Genomic DNA, 14,579 nt, shown 5'->3' on the forward strand with positions numbered 1-14,579 from the left:
GTGAGTCCTGGGGATCCGTATCCTGCGGCTCACGGAGCGGGCAAGGCGGTCCATAACTCCATCAGTTCTCCCATAATCCTTTTTGGAGGTCAGACCCTCAATATTGCCACTGTACCACATGACCCAGCCTGCCAGGGACATTACTACCAGCAGAGCCCCTGAGTACACCAGCAGATCCCCAAAGTCTCTGCCTTGGATCTCCAGTGGAGCGAAGACTCCCAGTAGCAGGGATATCACACCCAACAGGTCCATGAGCACAGCAAACACCAGAGCCAGCTTACAGTGGGACAAGCCGTCATATTTGGGTGCCATGGCTGCACTGAAAAAGATCGAGGATGTACTGAGGAAATGTGGGCTTGTCTTCAGGACATGTCAGTTGAATAATAATAATAAAGACGGTCACAGACTGATATTCTTAACTAATTAGTGGCATTTGCCACTTACATAGGCAAGTGATCTTTTTCCTCCTTAAACACAGTTATTTTAAAATAACACAGCAAGATAAACAAGTATATTTACAAAACTGTCTTCTGTTCTCTCTCGTTTTACACTGGTCCTGCAATTACAGTCAAAACAGGTGCCACGCCTGTCCTGTACGTTTCAAAACCTAATATGCTCACCAAAGTCAACATTTGTACGAATACATTTTATGCGAAACAAAATCTTAAACTTACCGGTGCGTTACCAGTTTGGTAGTAAATACAATTCAACGGCGATTACAATGGAAATAGTACGTTTTGTATTTTTCCGGATCGACGCTGAAAGCCACCAGGCAACACTGAAACCTGACACCTCGCCACCTGCTCTACCTGTCTGACGTTACCTGTCCTACAGTGTGACGATGTTAGTGCACATTCTGTCCTTTTGTCAAAGAATTTAGTTGTGGACCAATAATTATTTATCAAGTAAATCAGCAAATGACTCACGAAAATGTTACTTACTGCACACAAAATGATTATTTTTTCAGAATGCATTAATTATACACCTATTTTAAAAGACTCATCGCTATAAATACTGCAATACGTTATAATACACTTTACTTTCCGAACAAAGCCTCTGCAGGACTTATTTTTCTCTTATGGCCGTTTACCAAAAGACGGTCATTACGACCGGAAATGACGCAGGAGAGTGATAAAAAAAATAAAAGAGCGATAATTGTTATTGTTAGCTTGTTAGCTAGCAGACGAACTGGTGAATGGAGATATGACAGAGTAATAACGTCTTATTACATGTGCACGATTAAGTTATTACAAACGTACAGTGGTATGTACCAATTTCTGCACAATATACCGGTAGCATGGGGATTATAGTGGTGTCTGAATGACGGAAAAGAACACTAAAGTGCACTGAAAGGATGGAATCCTAATTTTATATTCGCAGCTAAATTCTTGCTAACGTTAAGTCGAGCTAACGTAGTACGAAGCTAACTCTGACGTTAACTCCCTTACGTAGAGTGAGCGCATCTGGCCGCTAATACAACCTAATACTGTACATACTTGTGCAACACATCAATTTATACATGCATGACCAGAGGGTATCAAAATCATTAGCTAAGGTTTGCTGGATGTCGGCTTGGATAAAAAAGCACATAATGAAGGCTTATCGGTGAACTGCAACGTTACATTTTCTTCCCTTTTTAAATTTTTTTTTTATTTTTATAAATGTGACCACAAGCACTATATTTCAGTTATTTGTACGATGCATTAGCGTGAAATATGCCAGCGAATTATTTTGCATTTCTTTAAAACTAGTAACTAATCAAACTTTTTTTTCCGTTGTCTGGGCTTTGAGATGGAGGATGGAAACAGGACTGATGCTGCTTCCACATCTAAGAGCCACGCAGGCTCACTCCACCTGCAGAGTAAGCTTTTTAGAACTGCAAATAACATATGATTTCCAACCTGTAGGCATTCAATAAACACTATGCATGTTTCCTCCTCTTCAGCTCCCAAAAATGAGGACGCCTATGAAATTTCCATCCCCTATGAAGAGAGCAACTTTGAGCAGCAGGGATTTTTCAATCAGAGTGATCCGAATTTTGAAGGTGAATGTTAGAACCAATACTCACATTTACCTGTTCAATAATTCTATTCTTCACACAAAGTTTTCCATTTCCCAAACAATCCTGCCTGTCCGTCTCAGAGTCGCCCCCGCCTGCTGGCTCGACTCATGTAAACAACTCATACATGGTGATCACCAACCTGCGAACCCAGCTACAGATCTCTCTGGAGAAAAACTCATGGCTGCAGAAAAGAATTGAGGACTTGGAAGAGGAGAGGGACTTCCTCCGTTGCCAGCTGGACCGGTTCATCTTTTCCACAAAGAGCCAGGGACAGGAGCAGAGTCAGAGCCAGTACAGTAATGGTGAGGACAGGGGACAGGTTTGAGATGATAACCTGTGCAGTAAGAATTTGAGTATAAGTTGATTAGAAACAAAACTTTTTGCAAAGCAAGTCTCTAAGGATGGAAAACAAATGTTTTACTATTTTTATTTGTCTCTCTGGAGGTTATGAATCGAGACGATTCAATTGGAGGGTAAGAAGAGAGGAAGATCGTCTCGTTGGTAAAAACAAAGATTTATGCACTTAACTCCTAAATGAAATACAGTTAAATATAGTTGTTGTTTCGACATACTTATTTATTCCATCTAAGATTGCAGATTCTCAACTGTTTGCCTTTCTTCTCTTCACAGACCAACAGAAGTCAGAGTCTCAGCATTTCCCCTCACGTCAGTTCATCCAACGAAGACCTGGTCCTCCAACAATGGTGCCTTCCAAAAACCATGTCTCCAATCCACTAACCAATCAGCTTGCCTCTATAAATGCTTTGTTCAACTCTACACAATCCCAGGCCCTGTTGCAAGGCCATAACCATAGCACTCCCAATACCACAGCCAGCGGCAGCAGTGGCAACGGCAATAGTGCTACACGGTCATCCATGAATGAAATGAGTGGGCATAGCAACATAGGGCCAGGTAATATAAATGGCACAAAGCCATTACCGTAATTGATCGAATTATTGGGAGTGAAAATGTTTCCTGTGGCTATTATCTTGTGGGTTTTGCTGAGAATTTTTTGAATGTTCTCGTCAGGTTCACTTTCACTCTTGGGAGAATCTGATGAATACTTGGAGCAGGACGGCTACCTCGAGGAAGAGGAAATGATAACAGGGGAAGATTTACTGCAAGATACCATTCACAGCAACAGGCACCAATTGAAGAGAAGGAGGGTCTTCCGAGCCCCTAGAGAGCGGCAAAGAGGTAAGGGAGGGAGAGCAATCCTGCAACAATACTCCATATATAAGTTTCATTCGTTAACCGAAGACTGTCGTATATAACTGCTGTGGTTAACTCTCTTGTACATTCTTGGTCTTCAGTGAAAGATGCTGCTGGAGTGCTGTTCCGCTACAAGAAGATCCTGCTTACATACCAACGTCTGAAAAATATGTCGAAAGCCTTCCAAATCCACGGTGTGGACCGCAACACGGTGGCTTCCACCACACCCATTGCTGAGCTGCTACTAGTTGCCCCAGAAAAAGTGGCAGAGGTGGGCGAGTTTGACCCATCCAAGGAGAAGCTGCTGGACTATGCCCGGCGCTGCTATGCTGCCCTGGATGAGGAGGCTCTTAGCCGGGTGCAGGCCCTGAAGAAGAATAACCTGCTCCTGCCCATCTCCTACAGGTTTAGACACTGAGGAGAATGGGATTTGTTGGTGGTTAAATTCGGAGAGAAGAGGCGGTTTGGTTCTGATGCAGCAGGCCAGCTCACCCTTCGAGCACAGAGATGTCCAGAGGCATTAGGAGTTATTTTGCTCTCTCTGCGTCCTGGATATGGCCACAAGAACTATGGCTGAGATCCTTCGCTTTTCAAACAAATAAACATTTCACTTTTATTATCAATATGATGCTCACCATCGTTCCCGTTATATTGAGGAAATGGGAGTGCCTGCTGCATTCAGAAAGAGAACAAATATGGTTCCCGATGTCTGTGTGATTCAGAATGTGTCTTTACTATTGAAATTGCTTTTCTTCAGTACCGGTACTTAAATGAGTGTAAACCAACTTAGCTCATCCATTTTCTTTCCTGAACATCTGGACCAGCTTGTGGCTCGTAGTTCAGGAATTGATTATCGATCCTTTTAGTTCCTGACAATATAAACTATAAGCACAGCAATTTTTTGAGCTTTCACTCACAATGTCCGTGTGTTAAAATGATGCTGCACTTCATATGTTTTGTAGAATTATACTGTACTTTTAAGGGATTATCATCATTTTCTTTTGTTTATATTGCTATATGTGTCTTTGTTGTATTATTTTTGACGTTGTCATTATATCCTCAACCATTTTCACTTGCCTGAATCACATTTTTGGGATTTCCTTGCGCTAGACATGGAACAGTTTTGGGCTACTTTCACTACCTAAATTAGAATCTTGAAGTCGTATTCAGCCTCTTTTGCTTTGTTCGGCTTTAAAGGAGAAGAGAAAGACAGATGCGACAGATCACAGTTTTTTAGTTAAAAATCAAAGACAAATATGTTTGTGATATTGTATGTGTTTGACTCATTGTAATAATAACTTGGCCCTGGGCTCGGTTTGAACACTGCTGCATTACTCTGATGTTCCATTAAGGGTTGCACCAACCCTTTTTTAAATTATCTGTACTAAAGTAAGTGTCTTCTAATACGTCTGGTATTTAGACTCTTGCTGTCACACTTTTGTGACAAAAAATACCTTTTGTGAAACGGTGCAGAGCTTTTACTTAACTAGCTTTGTGTAACTTCTGGTTCTGTGAGAAAAACTTGAATCATTAATCACAAACAATTTTACAATCTGAGTTAAAGAATCAGAAAAAGCATCTATCTTACCAATACTCCATGACAAACTCATGTGAAAAGAGCTCCTTGATGGTCTGTAGTTTGTCAAGGTTTTGTCAGAATTCATAATTTTCAAAGACATGTTGATTATATTGTACAATAATGCGTGGTGTTTGAATCGGTGCAGTGAAATTATGATATCTCTTATATTAAAATAGATTAGGTAACAGTGGAATTCAGTGACTCTTGGCTTAAATAGTCCTTTTTCTAAGTATGCAGTTATGACAGTTATGCCATTTTCCCTATCTGATTGTTTGTCTGGCTAAAAAGCAAGCAGTGCAACTTCTAAGCAGACTTTGCAGAATCATACCAGGGTACAGTGTTTTAAAAAAATAATGATCTATTTGTCATATTTGTACATCTGTATATTTATGTATGTTGACTGAAATGTGTATCTCACTGAAACAAGGCCTATCCTTCACCAAATGTATAAGTAAGACACACATTTAATTAAGGCATTTGATTCCTTCCAAAAATGTATTTATTAATCTGTAAAATCCAACATTACCCCTCACTGGTAAATGCTTATGATTGGGGAGTAAAGGGAGTAAAGTCTATTGGGAGGTGTGCCAAACGGGGGCTCTCCTTTAACCTCTGGCTTATTTCACATATAATCCCACGCATTACATATACATAAAATAATGTGCAAAAACGGATTTTATTCATTTTCCAAGCATCAAAAACTGGGCAACTATATTATGCAGTAAATGGTCTTTCACCTAAAAGGAAATCTTTCATTTGAGCACTTTGTTTGTTAACTCTAGTTTACTTTATTAAACCTCAGGGGGAAATACTGAATATGATCATTATGGCATTAGGAGTTTGTGAAATAATAAAACAAATAAATAAAACAGTGATCCCACCTTAAACAGCATAGCTTTAGCAGACAATAATGATACTTAACTCAACCATTTATAGAATAAGGGAGGGGCACACGTGAAATTGACTTATTCTCCGAATGTATCCCAGCAGGATATAATGCTCTTCAGCGTCTTTTTTACTTAACATGACCGGAAACTTGTCATTCATCAACTTCCGGTGTCACGGTACCTGGGAGACGGAGCAAAAAAAGCGGGCATACCGACATCGTTATTGTTTTCGCAAGTCTTCTAGCATTTAAAGGCGTATACATTTGACGTATATAGTTAAATAACCGTACATTGTGGACCAGTGGTCGCATGGGATTTGTTTTGGCTTGGAAAAGAGTCTTAATTCATTCGACTTTCGTACTCGCTAGCTAGCTAACTGGCTAACGATCCTCCACACTAGTGTCTGGAGCAGCAGGCCTGCAGGCCTGCTTTGCTAAGAGCTAGTGAGCTAACATTAGCAAGCTAACCCATGCGAGCACGTTTTGTTTCTCAACGATTCTCTTTGTTGCGTTGTAAATAAATACCACACCGCAGATGCGTGTGCTGGTTAACGATTTTTGGCATTTCTGTCGTTAAGAAGGCTGCAAGTTGAAGCTAAACGCACTTGAGCTGTAACGTTACATCGGCGAGGCTCTTGTTTTTAAGTGTTGTGCACTTTGTTGCTAGCTTAAGCTAGCCACCGCCGACTGAACAACGCAGCCGCTGAAAGCGTAGCAGCCTTCGACTCGGAGATGTCGGACTTCGACGAATTTGAAAGACAGCTCTCTGAAAACAAACAAGGTAATTGAACGGATTGCACATCAATTGAAAAAGATAGTGATACGATTGATTGTAATAACCGCCATCGTTTTAGCTAACATGGGTATGTCTAATTACTGGAACATGGTCAGAGCTGTTAGCCCACGCTCTTGAGCCATTTGATATGTGATGCCGTGTTACTGATGCTCGTTAGACTATACTGGTGGACACGATGTGGCTAATTTGGACCAATGCAAGGCTTCTGTAATATTTCGACAGCAGGCCTAGCTGCTATACGGTAACCGGCATTGGTTCGTTGAGGCAGGGCCAGGCTATATCCTGGGAGCAACCCTGCCTGTACCAGCTGACTGAATGAGGGAAGTTAGCATTCATTCGTTGCAGCTGTTGCAGTGAACATTTCCAGTGTTATTTAACGTCATCTATTTTTGTCTCTATTTCTGTCTTCAGCTTTCTCACAACCTGTTGGTAACATCATCAACCATGGTGGGCCTTATCCCACAATAAGCTCTCTTTAACCCAGATTTACATTAACAGTCAATACACTGCTTCTAGCTAGTACACACCGTTAGTCTATGAGTTGGCCAACTTGCACATTGTGACACTTAGACATCAACCGTTTAAACTACATATATCTATTTGTTTAGTGTTCTATTTTAAACAGTAATTGGTAACTACTCATCATATTACCACCATGAAAGCTGTATTATTTTCATGAAGTTGCTATCATGGCATATACAAACTTTAGTATCACCATATGAACTACGGTTATGTAGGACAGATTCAAAATCTGTTAAGTTGCTCATTGCACGTCTAAATGAAAGTATTACCAGTCTTTGACATGAATATTATGGTAATTATTGGTATATATGGATTGCTATGTTTTCATTGTTCCACTGGCTAGGTGCGTATTACATTTTATATACCATTCTTTGAGTAAAAAAAGCACTCAATTCCTGCAGCTGAAAGAGACAAAGAGAACCGCCACCACCGCCGGTCTTCCTCCCGCAGCCGCAGCAGAGAGAGGAAAAGGAGGAGCAGAGACAGGGACAGACGCAGCAGGGACCGTCGCGGGGACAGTAAGGACAGTAAGGACCGCAGACACAGACGCAGGTGAGTACCTTTTTAATGAAACTACACCAGGACTGGAAAGCTGTGAAAACGTGTGTCTCCTCATCACATAGTCTACCCTACTGGCGTTGCAGTTCATGTAATTACCACTGGGTAAAAGTCAAGTCTTTCAGTCAAGCATATGCCACCGCTAATACAATATATATGAACATGATATGTAAACGCTTTTAAAATGTTTTTTACAGGTGTTTATAAACATGCACATACTTTTTGGAGTTGGGTGTCTCTGAGTGTGTGCACCTACATGTATTTGTGCCACACTAGGCCCCAGAATCTTTTCTCCACACCTGTGGCTTGGTCTTGGCATATAACCAGTTGCCTACTGTATTGCAAATGCAAACTAACTTAAGTCCTTTCCCTCCAAGTCCACTCCCATCACCCATTCACAAGTTTGGGGGTTTCTCTCTCAGTAACATTGACAGTAACCAGTCTGGGTAACAGTGTAAATTCACAAAGCGGTAACTGTTAAGTGTAGCTGTAGATCCAGCAATTAATTTAGACTTCCTTTCGATGAGCTAGACAGTCTCCGCTGACATTTGAAATACCTTATTCACTAAGAGTTTGACTTTCGTGCAGTCTATTTTTTATGATGTTATTTTTATGTTCTCTGTCCTTAAGCCCCTTGTCACAGGTGCCAATAACATTGTAGTCATTTTGCCTCAAGTCCATGGGACAGACTCTTGAATACACAAACTAACAGCTGCTTCAACCTGCTTTATATTCATGATGATTTAACATAGACTATCAAGTCATAAATGGTTTTATTAAGAATGTCAGATCCATCCTGGAATCATAAATCACACAGGCTGGTGTTAATAGAACTGATATGAGAAGCATTGCTTTGTATTTTTGTATTCTATGCATATTCACTCTGTTTATTTATTTATTTTTCAGGGAAAATGCACACCCGCCGCCAGTTGAACTGTAAGTGAGCCAGAGGTAGCCAGAGAGGCTAATTTACATCAGCTTTTCCCAGCCAGGTGTTTCAAGGCAGACGAAAACAAAGTCTCAAATGGAAACGGAATTAAAATTCACAGACAATAAATATCTATCTATCTATCTATCTATCTATCTATCTATCTATCTATCTATCTATCTATCTATCTATCTATCTATCTATCTATCTATCTATCTATCTATCTATCTATCTATCTATCTATCTATCTATCTATCTATCTATCTATCTATCTATCTATCTCAAAAATATGGACAATAGCAACACTGAACAAGAGAAATGCACATATAGGTGAAACAAGCAGGACAGAAAGCACATAAATGCTTTCATTTTTTACGAGTGCAAGTTCTTCCCAGAACACTGCCAAACTGGTGATAAGCATCTACCGTTGTGACAGTCTGCTGTCAGGGAAACATACTCTCTTTCGGACACATAACACCGCATCTTTTTGGATATGATTACGAGTTTGGAGAATGATGTATACTGTTTGTCAAATGGATTAGTGCGTATGTATAAAGCTACTTTGTAACAGTTGAAGCCATACTTCTGCTGGGTGACTGCTTGAATGCATTATTTTTAACGTAAACGTTTGTGAAGCTTGTCGCGCTTCTTCTCGATGGCTGTGACCGTGACCTCTGACCCGACTGTTGCTCCTCGTCTCTTTGCTAATTTAAAACAACTTACTGGTGTTCACTTGGTGTTAGCAGGAGATTACAAATTTGGCACCTCTCCTTTTCAGCTGCTGCATATTTTTGAGGATATAATTTATGCTTTCATTGCATCCATTAGTTGTTTGCAAATGGTTTTGTATGTCAGCTGTGAGGCTTACTGAATGCACCGGTTTCTCATTTAAACCGGCGATTTTGCGCTTTTTTTTTTTTTTTAGAAACCAAAGGATTGCGGTAGCTTTTTGTATTTGGTGGGGTCCTAGAAATGCACGTTCTAATTTAGTGAAGTGGAAATGTTGGTGAATCTCATGATTGATTTCAGAGAAATGTGAAACTCTTCCAATGTCATTTCAGCTCACCAGCCACCTTCCCCCCGGACAATGCTGGAAGGTAATGAAGCAAACTAACATAAAGTTGGTTTGTGCATCATTGCAACAACTGCAACTTAATGACCTGCCCCTGATTCTATGTAGTGTTGACTCATTGTGTAAATATGTTTGGATTGGGTTTTCTGTCCCGTTTGTCATTATGTGTAGACAGTTTTGATTGATGCAACCTCCCAAAGGTTACCAGCTGTTTTTGCATATTTTTTGAGGACATAGCCCAACATCTGATCTAGTAGTTTACTGCGGAGCTAATGAGGGCTATCTTCTACGCATTGATTGCATTTATTTCACCTTCTATTCCTTCCTGCACAGCCGTTCTCCACACCGTGAGAAGAAGAAGAACAAGGTGAAGAAGTACTGGGATGTCCCTCCGCCTGGTTTTGAACACATCACTCCCATGCAGTACAAAGCCATGCAGGGTAACCATCCTGGTTTCTTTTTGATGCGTTTTAATGGGGTTACTAGTTGTGGAGTTGAGAAATTGTTTTGTTGTTACCCACATGTTCACTACAGTAGTTAGTGCAACCTTTCTTACTGCGTCAGTAACATGCATGTCAAGCTGAATGAGTCGCGTTAAAAAATCCAATTAGATTGTTGAATGTTTCCTGCCTTTGCTCTCTAGCTGCAGGCCAGATCCCAGCCACAGCCCTCCTGCCGACCATGACTCCAGATGGCCTGGCTGTTACTCCCACCCCAGTACCTGTAGTGGGCAGCCAGATGACCCGGCAGGCCCGCCGGCTCTACGTTGGCAACATACCCTTTGGTATCACAGAGGTGAGGAACGGGACAGCATTTGGCTTTTGAATCGAAGTTTATAAACCCGAAAAAGATTTCTTAATGTCTCTGTCGTCCTCTGGTTTTTACTAATTTCAACACAAATTGAAATAACTCTGTTCCTTAACCCCTCCCCCTTTCTGTGCAGGAGTCCATGATGGACTTTTTCAATGCCCAGATGCGTTTGGGTGGTCTTACTCAGGCCCCTGGAAACCCTGTCCTTGCAGTACAGATCAACCAGGATAAGAATTTTGCCTTCCTTGAGGTGACATAATAGTCCCTTTAACGTGTCATTTGTTCTCCCTGGGTGTGTCTAACAATTTAGAATTTAATCTCCTCTAATTTTGTTTCTGTGTAGTTCCGTTCAGTGGACGAAACAACACAGGCAATGGCCTTTGATGGTATAATCTTTCAAGGCCAGAGTCTCAAGATTCGTCGTCCCCACGATTACCAGCCCCTGCCCGGCATGAGCGAGAACCCCAGTGTCTATGTGCCTGGTACACAGCCAATTAATGGTTTTTAACCCTAAGTACTTGTGGCATAATTCATGAGTAATCAGTAATACATAATTCACAGGGGCTTGCTCTCTGTGTATCTCTTTTGATTTTTCTTACTGTTGTCTTCATGTCACCTGCAGGTGTGGTGTCTACAGTGGTGCCCGACTCGGCTCACAAGCTCTTCATTGGCGGCTTGCCCAACTACCTGAACGATGACCAGGTCAGTATTTCTGAATGAAACTGGGCTACAGCTAATGTACCAAACTAGAACTGCACAACACATTTATATTCTATTCCAAAACAGTGTTAACTACCCTAACTATTAGTGGATTGGGTTCGAAGATACTTTTGAGTCCCACATCACTGGTCAGGAAATTTGAAGGACCCCAAATTACCTTGTGTACAGCATCCTCTTTGTTGAATTATGCTTGCAGTGATAAAGCCCTGTCAGCAATAGCAATACTAAACTTTGGGCTGTTTTGTTCACATCGTGGCTGGAATCTGGACCTTTTTTTTTACCCCACTCCTTTGTCTTGTGTGTCTCAGGTGAAGGAGCTTTTGACGTCATTTGGGCCTCTGAAGGCCTTCAACCTGGTGAAGGACAGTGCTACTGGCTTATCTAAAGGATATGCCTTTTGTGAATATGTTGACGTCAACCTTAATGACCAGGTAGGCAATGCTACAGAAAAACATTGTCTAAATACTTCATTGTCATTTTACATTTCCACACCTGCTTTGGTTTTTGAACGTATAATTCAAAACCTTGTTTTGTTTTTTTTAGGCTATAGCTGGGCTGAACGGCATGCAGCTGGGAGACAAGAAGCTCCTGGTGCAGAGAGCCAGTGTGGGATCCAAGAATGCCACTCTGGTGAGTTTCCAAAGGCTGCACAGATGACAGCAGGGTGGGGGGGTAGGCAGCTGGAAGGTCTTTTAGAGTAGACTGGGACGGGCCGCAGAGTTAACTCATTGGACCCCTCCTAAAGACGCAGATATCTTAATAAACTTATCGGTGTGGAACAAACAAGGTCATCTGCATGTTCAGTAAATGTCTTGCAGCTCGTCCTAATACTCGGAGCACGTTGGTATGTGAAGTATGCCATTGACCCTGTTCTATCTGTCCTTGCAGACAAGTATAAATCAGACCCCAGTGACGCTGCAGGTGCCGGGTATGAATAGCTCAGTCACTCAGATGGGTGGCCTGCCCACTGAGGTGCTGTGTCTGATGAACATGGTGGCGCCAGAGGAGCTGCTGGATGATGAAGAATATGAGGAGATTGTGGAGGATGTCAGGGACGAGTGCAGCAAGTACGGCCAAGTTAAGAGCATTGAGATCCCTCGACCTGTGGACGGCCTGGAGGTGCCTGGGACTGGCAAGGTAGGAACTGCTGTATTTGATTCCATCATCCAGAATTTGATTAGTCTCGAGTTGGATGTCATGAAAAAAAGGATCTTGATACTCGGTCATTGTAATTGTCATATTTCTCACTCCTCTGTAGATCTTTGTGGAGTTCATGTCCGTGTTTGACTCCCAGAAGGCCATGCAGGGGCTGACAGGAAGGAAGTTTGCCAACAGGGTGGTGGTGACCAAATACTGCGATCCAGATGCTTATCACCGTCGAGACTTCTGGTAGAGGAGGCATGAAGAGAAGAGCGGGTGGGGGGGAGGGGGGAGGGAGGGAGGGAACATGTATTGTCCATTTTCAAATCGGCCCCCTGATTGATTTGGCAGAGCAACGTTTCAGGTAGATCTAAGAGAATTAATCATTTGACAAATGGCTTTGATGTTATCTAATTAATCATTTGAGATCTATGGAAATGTCAGCAGTTAAAACAGTTTTTGGGAATTGGAGAAGAGTGGGGAGTGTTTATATTGAGTCCATAATGGAGGGGGCTAGGTTTGGGTGGTAATGGTGTAGCTGGGCGGGAGGGGAAGTCGATGATTTTTTGAGAAATGTGTGTAATAATAGGTTCAGGATGGGGTTAACAATTTTTATACTTTGTGAGACAGGGACGTCATTTTGGGTGGGAGGGGGGTACCACACTTTTAGGTTTGTATTTAAATGGAGGCAGCCTGTTTTAAGTACAATAGGAAGAAGTTGCAGTCGGGAACTAACTGGACTGTTCTGATGGAGAAGAGGGATGGAAAAAAACAGGAGTGTTTATTTGTGTGGGGGGGAATGGAGAGGAGGATGAGGGCATTTTCATTTGACCATCTAATCTAGATACACAGTAGCTGTAACATTCGCTTCCGTTTTGCCGCCATCATTAGAACGGTGAGAACAGAGTCCTCATTTTTTTTTTTTTTTTTTTCCTGACTAATCTCAGCATTCTTTCAATTTTTATCAGACTACTGCCCCCCTCAGGACGATTGTCAGTGAACATGTCTAATTGGACTATCTAAATGTCAACTGTAATTGTTCCAATGCTGTGTGTAGCTTCACTGATTTGAGCTGTAATATCACCTTATATTCAGGCCGCAGAATAACATGAGCTGCTGAAAAAAACATTCTCCGCTATACCATTTTGAGTTTCTTTTTCCTGTAATTTTTTTTGTCACACCCATCGTCTGTGCACGGCTTTTAACAGGTGAGGTTGTTTGTCTCAGCAGTTCAGTCCTGATTTAATTAGAGAAAATACTACAAAGAAAGATGGAGAGAGGCAAACATATTGGTCTTTACCAAAAAGCCATAATGTTATTACATGTCAATTTGCTAGAGAAATAAATTTGGCTTGCCCCTCTACCAATGATGTCAGTACGTTTAATAAATGTCACTATCTTGTCCCGAAGCCTTGCAGCACTAGTTTTCTTCTACCCTTGTGTTCCGGCAGATTTGGGGTGTAAGATGTGTTGGACCAGGTTGTTTTTTGTGTGTGTGCAACCTCTCACCTCCTTGATAAGACCAAATAAACACATGACTAATACCCTTGACTCATGTTGTACTGCAGGGTGAAACCAAAACCACACAACTTCTCTCTGTCCTGTCAACTTCCAGTATGATTTGTATTGAAGACAAACTAGAGAATTTGATGGCAGATGGCTTGTGCACACTAAATTATTCAAACGAATACTGTGATGGCTCGTTTGAGACATTTGGGCTCTCTGGGGATGAATTGGTGAATGAAAGCTTGCCGAGTGTCTTTCTATGCTACACCTAACTAAATTTAAACAGACAAAATTTCACATTTTAGTGATTTGCTTTCCTGATTTTATTATGTTGCTGAAAGGGGGTTTCCACCAAATCTAAGAAGTCTGTATGTATTTGCACAAAATCAGTTTTTCTCATCTCTCATCTTCTAACCTTAAATCGCTGAGGACCACATGTTCACACTGTACAGGCCTGAGACTGCTTTTTGTTTGGGTTGCTGAAGAAAGATTGTGTCAGTGACAACTTATGAAATGTTACTCCTTACTTTCTGAAATCTGCTTTCACAGTGTCAGTCATTTAATTTCTTTCCTCTCTGGAAAAATGTGATTTCTTAAATGATTTAAAATTCTAAAAAACCACATCTAGTTTATAAAAAGCAAAAAACCATTTGTCCAATTTGTTTTCAAATGTTGATTAAAAACTGAATTTACATGATTATTTTCTTCTCTATGCGTTTCTTATGCACGGCAGCATCCACCGACCAGGCTGCAGCACATCTTTTTATAACCAGTGAGTGATAACATTG

The 14,579-nt window shown here is 41.3% G+C and overlaps 2 protein-coding genes across 5 annotated transcripts; both read left to right on the top strand.

Annotated features, from left to right (window-relative positions):
- The first annotated feature begins 1,173 nt into the window (after positions 1–1,173).
- Positions 1,174–5,472, top strand: ccdc106a (coiled-coil domain containing 106a). 3 transcript variants are annotated; one of them, XM_079275767.1, is made up of 9 exons: positions 1,174–1,263; positions 1,792–1,861; positions 1,946–2,044; positions 2,143–2,364; positions 2,507–2,563; positions 2,693–2,766; positions 2,851–2,974; positions 3,092–3,259; positions 3,376–5,472. In XM_079275767.1, exons 2-9 carry the CDS (start codon positions 1,792–1,794, stop codon positions 3,690–3,692), a joined length of 1,131 nt encoding a protein of 376 aa, XP_079131893.1. In that variant the 5' UTR covers positions 1,174–1,263; the 3' UTR covers positions 3,693–5,472. The 3 variants fall into 3 exon arrangements, with proteins under 3 accessions (XP_079131893.1, XP_079131891.1, XP_079131892.1); XM_079275765.1 differs by having other exon boundaries at positions 2,693–2,974; positions 3,376–5,471; XM_079275766.1 differs by lacking the exon at positions 2,507–2,563 and having other exon boundaries at positions 2,693–2,974.
- A 445-nt stretch (positions 5,473–5,917) lies between these two features.
- Positions 5,918–12,553, top strand: u2af2a (U2 small nuclear RNA auxiliary factor 2a). 2 transcript variants are annotated; one of them, XM_079274723.1, is made up of 13 exons: positions 5,918–6,520; positions 7,459–7,609; positions 8,522–8,551; positions 9,605–9,640; positions 9,949–10,055; positions 10,259–10,410; positions 10,559–10,675; positions 10,769–10,925; positions 11,048–11,127; positions 11,454–11,576; positions 11,689–11,775; positions 12,034–12,282; positions 12,404–12,553. In XM_079274723.1, exons 1-13 carry the CDS (start codon positions 6,472–6,474, stop codon positions 12,536–12,538), a joined length of 1,473 nt encoding a protein of 490 aa, XP_079130849.1. In that variant the 5' UTR covers positions 5,918–6,471; the 3' UTR covers positions 12,539–12,553. The 2 variants fall into 2 exon arrangements, with proteins under 2 accessions (XP_079130849.1, XP_079130850.1); XM_079274724.1 differs by having other exon boundaries at positions 10,769–10,907.
- The last annotated feature ends 2,026 nt before the right edge of the window (positions 12,554–14,579 follow it).

This window comes from Melanostigma gelatinosum (genome assembly GCF_949748355.1).
Source record: "Melanostigma gelatinosum genome assembly, chromosome: 9".
Taxonomy (NCBI): Eukaryota; Metazoa; Chordata; class Actinopteri; order Perciformes; family Zoarcidae; genus Melanostigma; species Melanostigma gelatinosum.

Coding starts and splice junctions, on each gene's coding strand:
- ccdc106a (XM_079275765.1), top strand. CDS start 1,792: ATGGAGGATGGAAACAGGACTGATGCTGCTTCCACATCTAAGAGCCAC. Junction 2,045..2,142: donor GAGTGATCCGAATTTTGAAG/GTGAATGTTAGA, acceptor TGTCCGTCTCAG/AGTCGCCCCCGCCTGCTGGC. Junction 2,975..3,091: donor GCATAGCAACATAGGGCCAG/GTAATATAAATG, acceptor TGTTCTCGTCAG/GTTCACTTTCACTCTTGGGA.
- u2af2a (XM_079274723.1), top strand. CDS start 6,472: ATGTCGGACTTCGACGAATTTGAAAGACAGCTCTCTGAAAACAAACAA. Junction 8,552..9,604: donor CACCCGCCGCCAGTTGAACT/GTAAGTGAGCCA, acceptor ATGTCATTTCAG/CTCACCAGCCACCTTCCCCC. Junction 11,577..11,688: donor ACGTCAACCTTAATGACCAG/GTAGGCAATGCT, acceptor TGTTTTTTTTAG/GCTATAGCTGGGCTGAACGG.